A 21,098-nucleotide genomic window follows, 5' to 3' on the forward strand; every position below is an offset into this window, starting at 1 on the left:
ATCGATCGATCGATAGATAGATAGATAGATAGATAGATAGATAGATAGATAGATAGATAGATAGATGATAGATAGATAGATAGATAGATAGATAGATAGATAGATAGATAGATAGATAGATAGATAGATAGATAGATAGATAGATAGATGATAGATAGATAGATACATTATGTAGGATTTTAATCTTTTTAATTGAGTTCATATGTCATTTCATATGGATGCTGTACCAACGCGTCAGGATGGAAATAAAAAATATTTGTCAATTGTTACTTTTAAAATAATTGTCTTTATGGATGTGTTTGTATTTTTGTTGATTATAAAGCACTTTTAACCATTAGAATTACAGTAAAATCGATTGTGTGGAAATTAAATGTATTTTGACCTTCTCGGCACGCCGTACTCGTACAATGCGTCTCAGTTGGTGACGTAATTACGGTTGGGTCATTCAGAGTTCCCATTAACGAGCTTTGTTTGCAGGATAATATGCATTGTAGCATCAGATAATCGTTCTTGAGGTGGTCCCCTTATAAACCGACGATTGTGTTTATTCACACATCTTCGACTGGACGAAAATGACCGATCTAGCAGAGTCCCTGATCAAAGAGGGCTGGTAGGTAGCATGGTAGCTCAATGGTGCTGCTAGCCGTCTGAGCTGTCAGTTAACTGTTGAATAAAATAATTAGTCGTCACGTTGCCCTTTTTAATACTTGAGAATAAACAGCAACACTCGGAACTGCTCGACTTGTAGCAACATAGTTGGAAAGCTACACGACTACCAGAAACCACACGTCTGCTAGCTGGTTTAACTTAGCAGACGTAGCATTTGAAAGCAGACAGACGTTACTTCGTGCGTCAGACAAGAATCCGTAATAGCGTGCAGGTTCGGTCACTGATACCCGATGGCACTTGTTCAAAACCTGAACAAACAGCTCGTTTTCCAAGTGCTTTTGAAACGACGACTAACAGTGCTGCTGACTTTAATTTCTGGTTATTCTTTTAGAAATTTCAACAATCCAACGAGGCAATTACAGTTTTATTAAATTGATATGTTGTGGTTGGTCAAAATGTATTTATTTCCCTCAGAAATGCATTCATTTAGCATGAATATATCAGTTTCATGTTGTAGTGAAATTCTGCGGGAGTACATCTGAGAGACAAATGTGTTTTGAACCATTTCAGACGCAGGTGCATATTTAACACCTTTTACAACAAACAACACTAATAAAATTCCCAGTTGCAGAAATGTTTGGCTTCGCTTAATTTCACAGTCGGTGTTACTTTTGTAATGTTGCTGATAATAATAATAATAATAATAATGCAAAATGTAATCAATATTAGACTACAAAAAGTTCTAACTCCAAAATATTGATCAGATTGAACCAGAGTGTTTGTTTACATTATGTTCTCTGCAGTGTGCTTTTGTTTATGTTGTTTTACCTGAGCGTTTTGTGCAGGACTTTTAATTGTATTGACTATTTTTTTATTTGAGTTTTAACGTAATTAAAGTGATACATTAAATGTATGCACTAGAGAAAAAAATCTGTTTATGCTTTAGTGGATCTATGAAACTTGTAGACTTTGCCCTCTTTAGTTATTTTGTGAAACGTTATAAAGTTCTTAAGTCTTTTAATTTAGCAAAATAAAGCTGCATTTAGTGTTGTAACCATGTAAAATTAAATTGTAAGACTTTTCTAAATAAGAGGATGCTGCACAACTGAACTCTACGCAAAGTTGACTTTCTCTTACTTTTCAAGTCTGATTGCCTAATTAGTGCATCATATCAAACACTCTTTTTTTGCTCGTATCAGTAAATTTAGGAGGAAAGTCAATAATTTACAATAACAGCTGGAGATTTAACCCCCACTGGGTTTCAGAATATTTTAAACAATGTCTTCTGCATGAAAGACTTGCTCTCCTGCTGGCTCACCTTACTCAGCATTATTTCCTCTTCTCCTTGTGTCATATCTCACAGGTACCTCAGTGATGACGGCATAGCAGAACTGAAGGGATCGGCTGAGAAAATAACACACACTGACATCATTCGTATTGCACTCAATGTAAGTTGTATTCTCTTAGTGTTTTTGTGGTGTGACAGTAGTCTGGGTAGGAAAATGGATGTGAAAAGCATTTTAAAGGTTAATGGAAAAGGTCACATTTTTTTGCATCAGTTATCCAAGAGTCAGCATGTTTGCTGTCATCTTTTGCTTAGCATGAATTTATAAGTCATTTTTTGAAAAACTGCCTTGATTCTATCATCTTCAGTTGCTTCAGGTGCATTTCTCCATCATTCATTCATTCTTTGGTCTGTTTGTCTGATGCCTTCCTGACACAATATCTGGAATGAAAATGAAACTTTTAAAGTTGTGGAACACTGATAAACCCTCTCTACTAGGGATGAGCGGATAAAGCATTTTTGACGAATACGAGCATGAAGTGACTAAAACTCATAAATATCTGTAATCGTGCTGAAGGAAAATCCTCATTGGGTATCTGACTGCCTTCACGCTCTGTGATTGGCCAGTCACATAGAGCGCTCGCCCCTCCCTACACACAAAACTCTGCAGTCGGGAGCTCAGTCCGCGTCCGGCTTATCCACGCACACACACAGACAGTAACAGATCTCTCTGTGCTTGCTTCACTGTTGCTCACATTTCTTCAGTACTCCCTAGGTTTTCCTCAGCTCGCTTTTTTCAGTTTAATATTTAAAGTTACTTTTTTTTGTAACTTACATGGTGCATTTGACAAGACAGAGCTGAAAAACAGCTCGTGCTGCGTCGGTCACTGCCTCCGCTCTGCTCGGGGCTTTTTTGTTTTATTTTTCTCTCTCTCTCTCTCTCTCTCTCTCTCTCTCTCTCTCTCTCTCTCTCTCTCTCTCTCTCTCTCTCTCTCTCTCTCTCTCTCTCTCTCTCAATTAATGCTCATAAATAATGTTCTGATTTTATTGAAAAACTTGTTCTGTAATAGTTTCTTTACTATTGTGATCAAAAATATGTAATCTCAATTCTGAGGCTGCTCTGTAAATAGTGTTTATATAAACAATACACATAGCAACTTCTGATCAGTCCATATCAGTTTCAGACTTAAAATAATGTATTGATGTAAACCACACCTACTCCCGGTTAAACTGCACACACTTCCAGGTTAGGCCACGCCCACTCCAAATACAGATAATTTAGATGATTGAACAGATACAGATACAGATAGTGGTGTACTTGCTCATCCCTACTCTTTACTTGTTATTTCTGATTATAAGCAGTCCCTGTTGAGGTGTTCATGCAGGCTGAACATGTATATAGTCTCCTACACCTGTCTCCTGCATTATCTTCTGGTAGAAATTAGATGGTGAAACTCTAGGATTTGAAAATCCTAACAGGTCTATATCACACTGTCACTTAACATTCATGGACTCACCCATGTTGACTTGTGATGGGGGAGACTGTTGTTGGTGTTAGCATCCAGCAGAGAACATCTCGGCTAGTAGAAGCTAACCACATTAGTAAATCCACCACACAGTAGAACTCCTTCAGGCTTGAGTTATTTGTGGAGATCAAACATCAACGTTGCAGAGCAAGCAGAGTTGGTGGTAGAGTTGCATTGTTGTTAGCCAGTCAGAAGTGACATATCCAAATATCAGGAAGCAAGACTCCAAATCCTGCCTTGTTAAGCTCTCCTCTGACGTGGCATTCTGCTCGTTCCCAAAACAGGCGCATCTGTGCTTTTCTTCCCCTGAGTACGACTTGCAAGGCATTCATTCCTACTAGAGACCACTGTAAATGTATTGATTAAAGTGTCCCACACTTTTAAGGATAAAATTATTCAACCATCACAATTGTTAAATTACAGCTGTGTGTTCTCGAAACAGCAGCTGCATAAATACATAAAAGGACACTATCATTGTTCATAGGATCTCAAGTTTTTTAAATACTTCACAAAAGGAAAATTACAAAGGCGGCTTATCTGACCCACAGTATCAGATGAGTACAGAACACAGGAGCTGCATTCACAGCAGAAGCCTTGACCTTTTCAGGTTGGCCTGGAGCACTGCCAAAAGATCTGAGACGGCACTTGGACACATCACAGTGCACCTGATTCATTCGGCATGTTTTAACTTCAGGGCAGAGCTTAGAGGGCCATAAAATGGGGGTTGGTTTTACCGGAATATGCAATTAAAGAGTTTTAAGTAATTATTTAAATGTGAAAACAAACCAAATTCCTGACATCTTTCTATTATTAATTGTTGATAAATTGTACCTAGAAGGAGCCTTCTTTTTATTGTAACCAATGTCAGAACATGCCTCAGTATGATGCACAGGTCTGTAACTAAATCTGTTAAATCATTGTCATTAGATGCTCACCAAAAAGGGCCGTGTTAATTATTAAACTTTCAGTGCTTCATAATCAGCCTTTTTCCTGCTTTACTCTTACTATGACTTGTGTAATAACTGTTTTTGTTACGATGATGTGTGTTTCTTGCAGAATGATCTTAGGCCTATTGGGAGAAAATTTCTACCTTCTGATATCAACAGTGGAAGAACTGAGAAAGTAAGTGGAACAGAAATTCACAGGTTTCCTGCTAAGTGGTGAAGCACTACTGCCCTTGTTTTATGTCAGAAAGTGTTTGGAAAATGCTTGTAAATGAGTAGCTGCGGTGCAGTTCTCAGGGAAGCCACTAGATGGCGGAGACACACCAACAATATTGTGTTTAAGTTTTTTTTTTTTTTTTTGTGAAACTTAGAAAATGTTTTAGTTTTTAAAACATTGAATATTGACCCTTCTCCTTAAAAGGCTCTTAAATAAAAATAAAGCAATGTAAATTCAAATGGAAGAATGAACAAACCAGTTCTATTATAAGCTGAAAATAAAAGTCTCAAAGCCATTTAATTTCCATATCTGTTATTATCTTCAGTGCTTTGCAGCAGATTTGCCTCTCAGACCAATTTTCTTTGTTCTCTTCCAGTTGGAGGGTCCATGCGTCCTCCAGGTGCAGAAGGTGAGAAACATCTCTGCTCCTAAAGACCACGAGGAGTCCCAGGGTGCACCGCGAATGCTGCGCCTACAGATGACAGATGGGCACACCACCTGTGTTGGATTAGAGTATAAACATCTGTCCAAGATCAGGTATGGGGGCCGGGGGGGGGGGGGGGGGGGGGGGGGGGGTCAAACCAACAGATGCAGTTTAATGTGATTGTTTTGTACGTTAATATTGGCTAGTCAGATTTGCTTAGGTAAAAGTGCCACTTTTTCCCCCTTTGTGTGTGTGCGTGCATGTGTGTGTGTGTGTGTGTGCGTGTGTTTGTGCTCGTGTACTCTAATATACCAGCAACAGTGGGAAAAAAAATGCAACAATGACTAAATATCACAGTTCAGAAATTATGGATAAATTATAAAACTGTAAAGTTTTGAAAACAATAAATAAAAAATAAACTAAACAGCATTTTCTGTAGCAGTCTAAATGCAGAACAGCATGCATTTGGCCCTATCGTCACCCATTCAAAGCTAACATGTACGATTCTGTGCACACACGCTCCTCCTTCACCTCCTTGTCAACACTCTCACCCCACCACATGTCTGAATTTTTGCCTTTATCTGCAATTTCCACTTGGTGGCAGCTGATTTAACGACTTGCAGCCTTAATTACTTCTGCGTCCAAGCAACGGTGGCCTTGGTGATTGCTGCCATGGTGACGGACCAGTCTGTACAGGTGGAGTGGCCAGAAAATGGGCCTTTCCTTCCTGATGGGGGGAGAGTAGAGAACAGAACAGATCCCCTCTTTATGAGCGGCGCACACACTCTCTGGCAGCCAACAGCAGTAGTTAGTGTTTCTGATGGACGTGTTGGCTTTGGTGTGAGTGAGAACATAAGTGGGTGGCAAGGAAGGATGAGATGGATTACAAGACTGTTCACTATGTAAGGCAGTGATATAAAAAGGGGACAATTAAGCATTAAGTAGCATCGATTGAGGTTGAATAGTGTGTTTGTGTGTGATTGAATCAAGGATAGTTTGTTCCTTTTTGCTGGGTTGTCGGCGGCACGAGCGCGCCATCCATCCCAGAGGTTTGGAGTGAAATCCCTAATTGTTACTATGGCTTCCAGCATCAGTAGCTGGAAATCCCTCTAAGTCCCTGTGCTTTCCTAATGAGAGAGGCAGAGGCCTTATCAGGCCTGATGAGATAGAGGCGCTTTTAATTTACCACGAGGATGGGTGAGCAGCTGGGATTATTAATAGCTTTGCCACCCATCTGCTGGCACTGCTCCATGTCATTTAGAGAGTGCTGTGGGTAAAGCTTGGTTTAGACATTTATAATGTTTTATACTCTTAAAATGTGAGCAAGCAGGCTGGAAAACAGTTTATTTTATACATCATTGTTTTTGTTTTGCAGTCTAAACACACCTCCTGGAACAAAGGTAAAGCTTCATGGTACAATCCAGGTAAAAAATGGTCTTTTGCTGCTTGATGACTCGAACATCTGCATCCTTGGAGGAGAAGTCGACCACATGGTGGAGAAATGGCAGCTGCAAAGGGTGAGGGTCCATGATTACCTTGGTAATAAAAATTAAAAAAACATTTTTTTAATAAGAAATCAGAACCATTGCAATGGATCTAGTTTTATAAGAGCTGCTACTACCAGGTTTTAAGTTCCTTTTGTCCTTCAACCTGCAGAGTCTGGCCAAACACAGCAGGAGTAACATTGGAGCAGAAGGCGGACCCCCGCCCTTTGTGCCGTTTGGTCAGGTGAGAGGAAATTCAAATTCTAGCACCTCGTAGTGAAAATTTGTCGAGTATAAACAAAACCTCAGTAGACATGACACTTCCTGGATTGTTTCCTTTTATCAGTAAAGCTCTAATCTTTCTGAGCAAGTGGGTCCAAACCTGGTGTAAAATTGTATTAGATTAGAGTATAAAGTATTTCATATATTTGCAAGGATGGACAAGTCTTCAGGGACAGTTATTCTAAATGGTAAGTTATATTTGTCTAGCACCACCTTAGGATTCTACAACCCCCCAAGACGCTTCACAACACAATCAGTCTTTCAGCCACTCACACACACATTCATACACTGATGATGATGAGCTACAGTGTAGCCACAGCTGCCCTGGGGTGCACTGACACAGGCGAGGCCAGCCGAGCACTGACACCACCGGTCCCTGCGACCACCACCAGCAGGCAAGGCAGGTTAAGTGTCTTGCCCAAGGACACAACAGCAGAATTCTCTGCTGGGAGCCGGGATTGAACCTGCAACCCCCCAGTTACTGGACAACGTGCGCCACCTCCTGAGCTACTGCTGCTCCATATTTAAGCCAACTTTATCACTGGCTGCCTACATTTGAATAGATCCTTATTTTGCCATGAAAACTTGTCATGAAATCCACACAAAAGTACTTTGGGATCCTAGCAGTTTCAGAAAAAAGTGTTTCGCTAGACGGAGTTTGTTTGACCCTGTCAGTGGTTCTAATGTTCTGGCTTGGGTTATCCAGGGTTTTTCCTGGCTCAAATTGAGGCAGAGATGATACCATCCTGGCCATGCGCCAGCACATGCATACTCTGTGCATTCAACTGCCTCACTTTTTTAAAGGCAAAATATTATAAAAGGCTCAATAATATGCATTAGATTAGTGTTTAGTTCCCTTTTCCCATCTGATATTTATAGTTAAAAATATTTAAAAATGGTTGACCTACATTTCAGTAACTTTTTAGGTTTGTATTAATAACACTCATCTTAGTCTAAATAACACAGATATATCCAGTTAAATATATTACATTTCATTAACATGCATTTGTATAGGAAATGGTAATAACATTTAATTTCTGCTGCTAACTATGTAATGGTGGCATGTCTATTATGTACGGGTTGGCAATAATCCAGTTCAAATTCTGTTCAAAGATAGAAGCGTTTGTAAATTATATACTACAACGGCTTGCCGTACATCCTGCGCCAGCAGTAATGTGACTCGTATCTGCAGCGGTTCTGATCCGTAGCGCTGCAGGATGCAGAATAAACAGGATGGTTGGGACTTTTCATCTGCTTGTAGAGTTTAGTCTTTCTTAGTTTTACCATCATCATATTTTTTTCTGTGCGCCACTTGATCATGAGACCAAGACCCGTTAGCTTTAGCATTAGTCAATCTGCGTGTAGCTGCACTTTTGATCCCAAACTTTGAACCGGTTCTGCCTTTGCTGGTTCTTTTATGGGCCATTCCCATCTGTACTGGGTCGGCCCGGGCCGGGTAGCCCCAGTCGGCCCCAGCCTGGTCCGGTTGATTCCACACATCCTTGTCTTAAGCCCATGTGGGCTGATTCTACCCACCAATCAGAGGCTTGCTCTAATGGAAGGTGTGAATTTGCTGTCAGCAGTGGGTGTGTTGGCCCTGGTCGGCCTGAAGCAGACCCCCTCGAGAAGAGGGCTGAGAATGAGCCTTGGTTGGCCCGGAAAAATACCAGGCCACCCAGATATGTAAACAACCTACGCTACCCGGCCCGGGCCGACCCGGTACAGATGGGAATGGCCCATTATTTTCCTCCACTACACCCAGATGACCATAGCCTAGTGAACTACATTGCTTAGTATGAGGATTGCTGTATAGTCACTGACACTAGTCAGTGACTTGATGCAATTTGCTGGGTTCCTTATATAGGAAACATTATTTCTGATTGGCTTAATGAACTGTGAATTGGAATGTTTATTATGTGAAGTGCCTTGAGACGACTCTTGTCGTGATTTGGCGCTATATAAATAAACTTGAATTGAATTGAACTAGACCAAATTCTTGCTTTGCAAAGTTTGGTCTAGGCACGCTCCATTGGAACCTCCACAGCTCCTACCAGGACTCTGGCTAGCCAATCACAACTCTCTAGAGGGGTTTCAAACACATAAAGAGCTGTGACTGGTCCATAATGGTGGGCCAATCATAGTGCTCTATCTGCTTAGTGAACAAATCACAGAGCTTTATCCGCTTAGTGGGCCAATCAGGGCACTCTATATGCCTGGTGGGTGGGATGATGCAACAGAGTGAAACAAGAGTATGTGACATTCATTGTCCAGTGGAATGCGGAGATCATTTGAAAGACAACGGTAGAACCCGCCCCACAACCGAGAGCCGTCAATGGAGCATGGCCAGAGTAAATAATACATTTATTTAGTCTGGCTTGCCAGGCTAAGATGACCACACTGTGCGCCAGTAAAAAGCGTTTTTCTTACACGTAACTTACTTTTGTTCAATAAAGTTCTGGGGGAAATGGTAATTCAAAGATGTTGCACCAGTGCTACGTTTAAAAACAGACAGCCACGCACAGTTTTTTTTTGTCTCACTGCACAGCCCTGCTCTGATATGGAAGAGCCTGGGGGAAAATCAGGACGTCAATAGCACCAACCATAGATATGTTAACTAGCGAGAAAAGCAATTTTTGATCTTTGTCTGCAGCGGTTTTAGAGCTTTTCGGTGCACCGCTGCTGATACAGCGCCCCGAAAGTGGCGCAACGCTGTAACTGCATTTAAAGTGACATCCATATAGCTGGGGCAGAGTGAAATCAGGCTGGGGCGGCACTAAACTAGCTGGAGGCGGCCGCGACACGAAATTTGGATGTAGGGAAAACCCTGCTGGAACCGGTTGGTATTGTTCAAATCATAGGTTTGGTTTATGCAGTTTTAAATTTGAAAAGACAACCACTCCTTGTAAATTTAGACAGAAAAAACATTTTGTGTAAATGAATCTTGAGGAAGCTAAAACCAGCACTTTTACTTTTGTAGATTCTGATTTTCAATACTCCCAATGGCCTGCATTCACACCAGCTCGAGTCTTGAACTTTTGAATTTTTGGGCTTTTGTAGAGATTGATTGAATTTTCAGTCCACATTCTTCATCATTTTCTATTCTGCTGCATTTACTTTCTTTCTAAGCTTGGGCTTCAATAATAATAATAAGAAGAAGAAAATATCATTTCTATAGCGCCTCTCAAGATAAAAATCACGAGGCGCTTCACAAAAACAAAAAAAAAGTAAAAATATTAAAAAGCATTTAGAAAATCTTTAAAAATATATTTAAAATGAGCAAAAATAGGCAATTGGGATTTAAAAGAAAAAATGTTAAGAAAGAGAGAGTGAATAGGAACGAGGGAAATCAGTGGATCCTGAGGAAGGTGGAATAGGTGGGGAGAGCAGAATAAAGAGAGAGTGGTGAAGAAGGTCATACAAAAACCAGCTTGAACAAGTGAGTCTTCAGCTGCTTTTTGAAGGAGACCACTGAGTCCACTGATCTCAGGCTCAGGGGGAGAGAGTTCCAGAGTCTGGGGGCCACAGCAGCAAATGATCTGTCACCTTTGGTCTTTAGCCTGGGACCTGCTGGGGGTGTAGGGACTAAGAAGATCACCAATGTATGATGGTGCTTGTCCATGTAAGACCCTATAGACCAGAACCAGGATCTTGAAATGAACCCTGAAGTTGACTGGCAGCCAGTGAAGCTGGAGGAGAAGCGGGGTGATGTGGGTGTGTTTGGAGGACTTGGTCAGAAGCCGAGCACAGACATTCTGAACCACCTGCAGACGGTTCAGGGAGGTTTTGCTCAGACACGTGAAAAGAGAGTTACAGTAGTCTAAGCGTGAGGAGATGAAGGTGTGGATAACTGTCTCAAGTTCAGAGCGGGACAGAATGGGACTCAGCTTAGCAATGTTCCTGAGATGGAAGAAGGAAGAGCGAACAAGAGAACTGACATGAAAATCCAGAGGGAGAGCTGGGTCAAAGGTCACGCCAAGATTCCGGACGGAAGGTTTGGTGTGGGAAGCGAGCTGACCAAGAGTCTCTGACTTTGGGAACCAGCTTGTCTGGGGCACAATAAGCTTCTTTTGGATTGTTGTATATTACAGTATTTCAGCATAACTGACCATGTAGACCAAGCTGTTAACAGGGTTCCTCCAGGTTTCATCAAGTTAAATTCAAGACTCTTTAAGACCTTTTCAAGACCACTTAAATACAAAAATAATACATTTTCCGTAAAAATCCACAAAAAGTTGAAAAGTTCAACTCTTTGCTGGAGGAACTGACTGTGGACGATCTGTTCTTACTTTTTATGCAGAAGTGTGCAAGGAAGGATGATGTAGACAGCAGGGATCTGGACCAGAGGAAGACTCTCCAAACTCAAACTGTTGTCAGAACCGCTGAGGGGAACGATGAATTTGAAAAGCAGCGGACGGCAGCTATTGCTGAAGTGGCCAAGACTAAAGAAGTATGTAAACATGCCTCAGACAAACACTCTGTTAGACTGTATTACATTTGTTCTAGGTAATTTACTCTTAATAATGTCCACATTCAGGCAATAATGTTCAGGTTTCCATTTGCTTCCCTTTGTTAAACATTTGATTTTTACCCATTTACCAGCTGCTTTCCTTGATTGGAGTTTTCAAACCACTTCATTTAAAACACACGCCACATTTTGGAATTCATCTTAACCTAAGCTGGCTTTGACATTCGAATCATTCCTTAGATTTAAAACATAAAAACAGTAATTACACTCTTTATAAACCTTTACTGTCTGATTAGTTATTTGTTATAATGCTGTAAGGATTCAAACATTAGTATTCCCCTTCAGCTATTATTTTTTCAAGATTCCTGCGTAACTTGTTCAGGACATTCCGGCAATGACTTTTAGTTTTGATATTTTCATTTTATTTTGAAGATTTTCAACATTAAGATTGACTTTTTAGTGGATGGAGCCTTTATTTAAAGGCATGGCTGTCATAGCAACAAAGTGGATGGAGCCCAACTTCAAAGGCACCATATTCATGGTAACCAAGCGATGAGCATTCAAACAGCATTTATCATTTTTTCTGCAGGAAATGCAATGATAAGTGCATTTATCAGGACTCCAAAGCGTTTTACACGACAGTGACTCATTCATACATTCACACACAGGTAGTCATGGTAAATGGCCTGTATTTGATATAGCACCTTCTAGAGTCCTGAAACCCCCCAAGGCATTCACCCATTCACACACACATTCACACACTGGTGGGGATGAGCTACAATGTAGCCACAGCTGCCCTGGGCACAGTGACAGAGGCGAGGCCTTTGAGCACAGATGCCACTGGTCCCTCTGACCACCACCAGCAGGCAAGGTGGGTTAAGTGTCTTGCCCAAGGACACAACGGCAGCATTCTCTGCCGGTAGCTGGGATCGATCCTACAACCCTCCAATTACTGGACAACCCGCTCTACCTCCTGAGCCACTGCTGTCCCATTATCTAGTTTATCAAGATTCTTGAGTACGTTTTTCGCCGTGCATCTTGTAGTTTTTCCAGCTATTTCTGCAAATGAGTCAACAAAGCACTTAGCTTGTTCAGGACATGCTGACTACGACTTTTAGTATTGATATTTTAAATTTTTTTTAAACATAGTCAACATTAAATATGGCATTTTTAGGGGGTGACCCCTACCTTTAAAGGCACCATAATCATGGTAACTAATCAATCAGCATTCAATGCAATTTTTCTAGTTTCTCTTTGTTTGGCCCTGCTGCTGCTGTTGCTGTTTTATTTAATTTATTTTTTCCCTCTTCAGGGCCCCCGCACGTTTGGTGGCGGAGGAAATGCAGGTAGTAATTTATCTAGTTCCACGTCCTTCTCTCGAAGCAAAGACTCCTACCAGCAGAGGAGACGAGACGACAAGAGTGAAAAATCAGAAAGCAGACAAGACGGAAACTACAGAGAGCTGGTAAGAAGACAAATAGGGGTTTAAGCCTGTAAGGGAAAAAAAGATGTTTCCAAGATAAAACAACATATTTTTCACAGCTACAATGCAGTTTTAAATCCGTAACTTGTCTTGTTTCCTTTTCAGTTCCTTTGGTTTGGATTAAAGTCTTATTTCATGGTTCAAAGGCTTAGTGGGACATTGATTGTAATATTGAAGAAATGTAAATGAACCATAGGCCTGGTCAAATTTTCCAATCAAGTGGCAGCCAATTTGTCTTGCTTTGTGTTGTTCCCTTGCAGACTAGTGGAAATTACCCAGCCTTGCACTTAACGCATAAATAGAAGGGAGTAGGGTGCCAGACGGATTGGCTCAGGAATGTGTTAAAGATGGTTTGAAACTCAAATCCACAGAAAAAAATAACACTAAAATGAGAGAACTGGGAGTGGGAATGTGTTTTGCTTTCACCTTTCTTTTTCCCTCTGGGCCTTAACTTGTTGTTTAAATGACATTATTATGAAACTCATTATGGTGCAAGTGACATGTCTTTCCCTCCCAAGTTCCATGCAGTGTGTACCATTTCTTTTTTCTCTTCCTTTCATCTCCTCCGGTTGCTAGGTGGATGAACGTGCTCTGAGAGACATCATGGAGATGGGCTTTAACAGGGAAGCTGCTCGACAAGCTCTGATGGATAATAATAACAACCTTGAAGTGGCGCTAAACAGTCTACTGACTGGATCTGCTGGCAGCAGACCTGGCTCAGCGGCAGCTGAATCTAACAAGCTGCAACCTAGAGGTACACACACACACACACACACACACACACACACACACACACACACACACACACACACACACACACACACACACACACACACACACACACACACAGATAAAACAGTGTGTCCCACAATCTTTTCTGTATCTTCAAAGTTGGCAGCGTTAAGGAACAGGTTGGGTAGTGATGTGGAGGTCCACAACCATCAGCAGCCTAATTAAAGCCCCACAATGGCTGAGCTGCTGGTTTTATTCTGTTTATTCAGACCTGTATGCACTTTAACCGGTGTTACTGACGTTCCCCACTCCTCTTTAAGAGTCAGCCGGTAGTACGTCTCTGAGCAAGAATAGCATAATCTGGTTACATTAAAGGTTCATTAAGTAAGAATTTTGCATTGAAATAAACTTTAACAGTCTAATGTCTCAGTCATGTTGAAACAGATTTCATGCTCAGCCATCTGGGGGGTTGCCAGTTTTTCTAATTTTAAAAAGGCCAAAGAGGGATGTGGTCATTGTTTTTTTTTTTTTTGGCTCTGTACTGACTCAGTACTTCCTGGTTCCAGAGTCAATCTCACTGGAGCCCAAAGGGTTGCCAAGGCATTTGTAATTCAACACTAGATGGCAAAAAAAAAAAAAACAGCAATGTTTTGGACAAACAAGAAAGCCAGTAAAAGGAGTGACCCAGAAGTTATTTCTTGTACCCCTGAGTAGGGCTGGGCGATATGACGATTTTAGACCGTTTTACGATCTACACATCTGACGGTCTGTCATTTTTGAAAGAGCTTTTTATCACGATTCACAGCTCTGCTGTTGAAATTCTGCCTCTGAATGAAAAGGGAACTTACCTCCAGCGAATGACACACCTTTGTTTGACCTTTAACCAATCAGAGTGAGTCATGGTAATTATTTAGTGCCCCGCTTGTTTTCACCTGTGTGTGAACAAACATGGCTGCGGCTGAGAGCGACAACGAGGTTTTCGTTCCGAAGAGGAACGCCTCGTCCATTATATGGAACTGGTTTGGTTTTTCACCAGATGACAAAGAGCAGCGAAACGTCATTTGCAAGGAGAGCGTCAAGGCAAGTGATGGCAACACCACAAACTTGTTTAATCACTTGAAAACAAAGCATCCCAAACAATACAATGAGAGCCAGCTGGCAGCTAAAGCTAAAAAGCCTGCGGCTGCAGCGGCTAGTGCTTCTTCCAGGCAGCAAACGTTAACAGACACTCACAAACTCACTCCTTACGACGGAGACAGCAGACGATGGAACAGCGTGACAGATGCAGTGACGTACCACTTGGTTAAAGATTTGTGTCCCGTGCGAACAGTAGGAGTGGGATTTAAGAAAATGATAACATTGGATTCGCTCTACGAGTTTTCCAGCTGCAAGTATTTTTCGAACACCGCCATTCCACGCATGTACGCTCAATGCAAAGTGAGAGTTGCAGAAAATATTCAGAATGAGCAGTTATTTGCTACCACAAGTGATCTCTGGTCCAGCCGCACATCAGAGCTGTATTTGAGCTTAACTATCCACTACATGAGCAACTGGGAGCTACATAGTATTTTGAACAAGTTAATGTTTGCACAATACGTTTGCAATTGACATGTTTGCACTTTAAATATGTTTATGATTTTAATTTATGTTAAGTTACTTGAAAAACGAGAAAAACTGATTTTTGTAATAGTTTCTCTCAGGGCTTTTATCATCTCTGGTGTGAGTTCAAAATATAAGTGTGTTAGCACTGTGTTGATTATCCCTAATATGAATAAATGTTTGTTTATTCAATGTTTCTCTTCTTTAATATGCAATTGAAGTTATGCTATTCATGGAAAAAATCGTGATAAAATCGAAATCGTGATAAAATATTAGAAAAATCGTGATATTCTATTTTTGCCATATCGCCCAGCCCTACCCCTGAGAAGCCACAGTATTTTTTTGTTTTACTCTAATATCAGGTAAAGTAGGCTACAAGCTATTGTTGAGCTAACAATGCTAACAGTACTAACAGTCGGCTCTAAAATGATCTCAGGCTACTTTTTTCACTTACCATCAACTCAATATAACAATGAAATATTGAAATGTATTTATCTACATATCAACTTGCTGTGTATGACCTGTCTTTGTTGGTCATCCACAATCTTTTGGTGCTGATCCATAACTGTCAACAGTTGCTCAGAGCGGACTTGTTTGTTGTGAAACATGGACTGCAGTACCCAAATTTGACCACATGATGCCATTCTTACTTCATGCATCTTTAAATAATATGAATAGTTTAATGCTTTCCACACTTGTATTTTTCTCATTACATTCCAAAGCCTACATCACATTGGCTTGGTGAAAACAATTACAAACAGCACTTCCTAAAGTATGTCCTCTGTATTTGTTGTCGTGAGCTTTAAAGCTTTGCTCCTAAATATTTTGAATGTGTCAAAAATATTTGCTTTCAGAGAGATTTTCTCTTAAAACCTTCGGAGTTGTAACAAGCAACAAGTTCGTCAGTTGTGAAAAGGGTTTTTGTGACCTATGAAAGCAAGTTGTCTGATTGGAAATAAAAACAACATTCAGAGCACATCAAAGTGTGAGAATTACTAAATCTGTGTGCTTCCAATTTTTTTCACGATTGTTTTTTTTTTGTTGTTGTCTCCCAATTATTTGCAACACAGCAGGACTGAGGCATAACCTTCTGTCCCATTCGATTACTTTGGTTCTATATATGTATTTAATGAGTTTTTGTTAAATATTTCATACAATGCAGAAATTTGAAAACGTGTAAAGAGTTCACATACCATAATTACACACAGAAGAACATATGTTTGATGTAGAGTTCAAGGGCCGGTGTATGTTCACTTTCCAACTCTTTGATCAAACTGCTCCTAACTTGGCTTAAAGAGGTTGTTTTGTTGTTTTCTGCAGCCAGAGGAAGGGGAAGAGGCAGGCCCAGAAATGAAGATGAAGAAGAGGGAGCAGGAGGAAGACCGTCTGGACCAAGCACGCTATTCGACTTTCTTGAGTCCAAAATGGGAGGTCTCTCCACTGATGGTGGGTGAACTAAAGTGCTTTTTTTTACTTAAAAGCAGATTCAAGTTGTGTTTTTTAAACCGTTCTTTAATTCTGGGTTTTATTCCACTGGTCGGTTATTGATTGATTTATTTATTTTTTTCCAGAGCCAAAGGGTCAGCCCCCACAAAGACACCATGAGAACAGAGCTAATGTCTTCAACTATCACACCAAAGACTCATCACAAACCAAGTTCTTTCAAAGTGACCACAGGCAACAAAGGACAGACAGACCGCCTCGCTTTCACAAGGACACGGATTTTCCCAAGCCTGGCCAGGAGCCAGCTCCTAACTGTACAACCTCTCAAACACCCGCTCAAGCCCAGCAGTGGAAGGGCCAGGAGAAATGGTCGCGGTCAGACCGAGTGCAAAACGACAGGCGAGAGACGAGAGCTGAACAGATTGTTCCGTCTTCCACGGGGTCTTCTTTCACACATCCAAAGGAAACTCCGCTGCAGATGGAGTTTGGTGGATCTTACCACCAGCGATCCCGAAATGGAAACGGGGGTGGGAATGTGTCTGGGCCGTTTAACAAGAGAGGGGCGAAAGATAACACCCCCCCGTTTAAATCGAGTACTCCTGGAGGAAGTGAGGAAGATGGAAGAGGAAGTTTTAAACGAACAGACAGAAATGAAGACTTCAACAAGAGGAAGGGGAGGTCTGAGCAGCCAAACTCGGATCACTTCGACAAACAAACTTGGCCGTCAAATTTCAACTCAAAAGTAGGAACCACAGGAACTTCCCAGGAAGTGGGATTACCACAGGGCTCCCGGACGATGGCAGGGGATCATTCTCTTTTCCTTAACGGGGATTTGGAATATAAAAGGACTGGGCCAATTAAGCCCTCAAACCCATCAAACCCATCCTGTCCTCCAAACAGGGAGCAGCAACCCAAGAAGAATGCTCCCAACAACCCTGGGCCAAGGAGAAGGCCGGGACAAGGCAAGGGTCCAGGTCCTCGAGGACCGGAGAGGAGTTATGTCACCAAACACACCTGGAAACCTGGAGATCAATGCCTGGCTCTGTACTGGGAGGACAACAAGGTGGGTTGTGTGTGTTTTGAGCTGAGTTTTATTAATGAATTTGCATAAACATCTACTTTTACATTTGGAAGCATTACAATTCTCTCTTGTTTGTTTCCATTTGATTGTGCATAGTTCTATCATGCCAGCATAGATGCTGTGCACCCGTCTGGCTCTACAGCTGTGGTTGTATTTAGTGATTATGGAAACTGTGAAGAGGTCCTGCTGCACAACATCAAACCCCTTCCCGCTGACATGATGGTAACCAGAAAGAAACGTCTTCTGTATTTTATCGTTCATTCAATATTAATATCAGAATGCTGAGTAGCCAGTAAACCTGGTGAGGTGTGGGAAGTTGATCAAATATGAACAGCGCCTTGTCTGATTGCATCATCACATTCATATCAAATCTACGGTGGCAGGAGGAAGATGACGGTTACTATGACAGTTCACTAGAGTTTCGCCGTGGGGGTGATGGACAACCGAGACGCACAAGGCCCACGCAGCAGTATTACCAGCCACCCAGGGCGCGTGATTGATGGGCCTGAGTCTACTATGGCAGGTAAATAAATGACAAATTATGTTTTCGGTTGTAATTGCGCATCAAGAATTGTTCTCAGAATGCTTTATTTGTTTCTCATTTTATTTTGGAGAGTGATCAGAAGTACAATGAACACTAATGTTTAGACTGTAAAAACTAAACCGTGTATTGTTTTTCTTTGTTTCTGTATCCAGCAGTGTGCTTTTTCCTCATCCCTCCACTTTCTGCAACAATCCAGAGTGCTTCCTGAATTTTTAATGGCCACATCATCAGGACTTCTAGAACTCCTCAAAGGGCTTGCACATGATGCAAAAATAAAAGAACTGACATGTGCTCCTGTTTATTTTGTCAAGGACATATTTACTGTATAGGTTTGGAAGATTTGTTAAATGGATGCATAAAATTAAACAACTAATGTAGAAGTTTTGTGTGTCTTTTGAAATGAACTTGAATCCTGAATAAAATTCGGGGCAAAAACGGTGCATTTATTAAGAGTCTGTATGACTTAGATCTGTTTGTCTTTGTGAGGAAATTAATAACAAAGCACTTGTGATCTGGCACAAATGAACTAGCAGCGATTAAAGGCCTAGCAATTTTTTTTCAAGCTGTCTGTCAAATCGTGAACAGAAAAAGGTAATATTGCATGATTTTCTGTGATCTGATGGCGCTTGGAGTGTTTTTGTGACTTTAAGTAAATTCTAATGGGAATATTTTGCCAACAGGCAGGCAAAAAGTTGTCTTAATGGCAGAGTTTGGGAATCCGATCTAGTAAACAAGATCAAGTCACCATCCTGAGCAACTGTTGTCATAATAAATCTAGTTAACTAGAACTGAGTTGTAGACATACATCCAATCATTACTCTGAGTTCTATGTCCATATGAAACATTTGGCTATTAAAGGCAAAAACATTGCCTGCATTGTGGCAGGTTATATGAAAGTTATCATTTCACACAAACATCTAACTAGAAACCTCAAGAGGGAGTGGATGTTGGCTGGTTGGCTGTACAAGAGAGAAATCACCACTACTCGTATGAAGTACTTCTAGGTGAAGGATGAACATTTATGATACTTACCAGCTGGTTAACAGCTACATTGACATTTCTCCACTTTTCATCACCACACACTTTTCAGATTCATAGCTATCGAACCAAGCTCTCGTGTTCTTTCAAGCAAATCCGTAGGGTAAGACAATCCCCCCCTTCCTGTAACAGAGATGGTTACACTGCAGAGATATCATTTTGCACATTACAAAAGAGACTGTACCTAGCTGTTCAAGCGCTGCACACACTCTGATAGCTGTTTATAGATGTGTGCCGTGCGAGAGACTAGGTTTTACATGTAAAGAAATAATCTCCACCGAGGCTCCGGTTTCTCTTACCAGCAGCAGGAGACAAGTGAACAATGCAGCAGGGTTCAGCAGAGAGGTCACAGTGTTATTCTGTATCAGTAGTCCAAAGGGTTTGCTTTATTTTCCGAGTCAGGCACCAAGCGGGCATGCATGAATAATTAAAGGCCGGTAATATGGAAACCTGTCCGCGAGGGAGGAATTGAAAGTGTTTAAGGAGACTAACCTCACACAGGCCAGAAAACAGTAAGGGATTTGTTTTCAGTCAGACAATTGGTGACATTTTGGCAGAAGAATCAGGCACCTTTACACTTAATTTATTTTTTAAACCCAGTACCTCTTTGGTAGCAGTTTCTGCTAATTGTTTTGGGATTGCAGAGGTAACTGTCATGGAAAATTGTAAAGTCTGAGAAAGAAAAGACCAAAAAGCACCTAGTAGTAGTTATCTTTGTTAAATGCAAATTTAATTGAAAAAAGGAAAGTGAGGTTCTATCAGTCACAATTAGCATGGAACTAGTGATTCACAATGTGAAAGGAAACTTGGTGTTACATTTTGTTTAGCTTGTTTGAAAGAGGGGATTGAATTCTGCCTGGAGCGCCCGGATTACATCTTGTTTTCCACGTTAATGTGACTACACAGCAAACGCCAATTTGGTGCTCTTGAGTGGAGTAAATCTACAGCTTCAAATACTGACCGTGCATTTTTCTTTCTCCTTTCAACTCTTTATGGTTTGATATGATCTCAAGTATACAACACACAACAAAACAGTCTTAGATTATGATTGGATTTTACATGACTAGATTTACGGTGGGAGTAAAATGTAATGGGCCAGCAATTCACTTTTTAATGTTGGGGCTTGACAGGTTTTAGCACGTTCAGCTTCAGTTTGATTGCATTTCCATTTATATTGGATTATGAGATGGTGGGGTGATTTCTCAGTGGTTAGCACTATGTCTCCTTGCACCAAAATAGTTTTGTGTTGAGCTTTGACAAGGATGTAGTCCAAAAGGAATGGAATCACTGAAATCCCCTGGTTTATATAATGTGTTTCTCTACATATCAGATGTTTGATAAACCTCGGATAAATTCTGACCTGCCTCCAAACACAGTTTTATCTCCCAGATGCTGTAATTTAACTCATTTCCTGAGCTATGTGGCTAATATAGTTAATTAAAACAAGCCTTCCAGTTTCTGCGTTGCCTTCTTTTCAAGCCTCTCACCCTGTAACTTGATAACCTTCTGCAACAGGAGGACTGCTTTTCACTCCTTGTGAGGGAACAACCTTGTTTCCCACATTAACATCCCCTCGGCGCAGTCGTCCCATCTCCCACCTGCCTACCTCTCCTCATATCTCCATTCACAGCTGTTTAGCCATTATCTTTGGGCTTACCAGACCCCCTCGCCCTCCATCTCTTTAACACAGGGCCTTTGTGACAGTGACATCTTAATCTAATGATCCCTTTAAATGCACACCAGCTTACATAATTTCTACATTGGCCTCAACCAACAAATCCTTTCTTCTCTTTATGTAGATGAGAGATCAGAAAGGAGGTCACATGAAAGTAACTGCCCAAGTTCCTTTGAATGGATGCTTTTTACCTGGTGCAATGGAAGGAATCTGTATTCCATGAATGACATTTAGTAGAAGAAGAAGAAGAAGAAGAAAGTATCATTT

At 41.0% G+C, this 21,098-nt stretch overlaps 1 protein-coding gene across 1 annotated transcript; it reads left to right on the forward strand.

The window, feature by feature from the left end:
- Positions 1-434: 434 nt before the first annotated feature.
- tdrd3 (tudor domain containing 3) lies at positions 435-18,564 on the forward strand. Its single transcript, XM_054732401.2, has 14 exons — positions 435-610; positions 1,973-2,057; positions 4,477-4,542; positions 4,958-5,118; positions 6,381-6,522; positions 6,662-6,733; positions 11,069-11,218; positions 12,549-12,701; positions 13,296-13,473; positions 16,371-16,496; positions 16,622-17,556; positions 17,671-17,796; positions 17,958-18,097; positions 18,271-18,564. Exons 1-13 carry the CDS (start codon positions 573-575, stop codon positions 18,072-18,074), a joined length of 2,349 nt encoding a protein of 782 aa, XP_054588376.1. The 5' UTR covers positions 435-572; the 3' UTR covers positions 18,075-18,097; positions 18,271-18,564.
- The last annotated feature ends 2,534 nt before the right edge of the window (positions 18,565-21,098 follow it).

Source organism: Nothobranchius furzeri, chromosome 9, assembly GCF_043380555.1.
Source record: "Nothobranchius furzeri strain GRZ-AD chromosome 9, NfurGRZ-RIMD1, whole genome shotgun sequence".
NCBI lineage: Eukaryota > Metazoa > Chordata > Actinopteri > Cyprinodontiformes > Nothobranchiidae > Nothobranchius > Nothobranchius furzeri.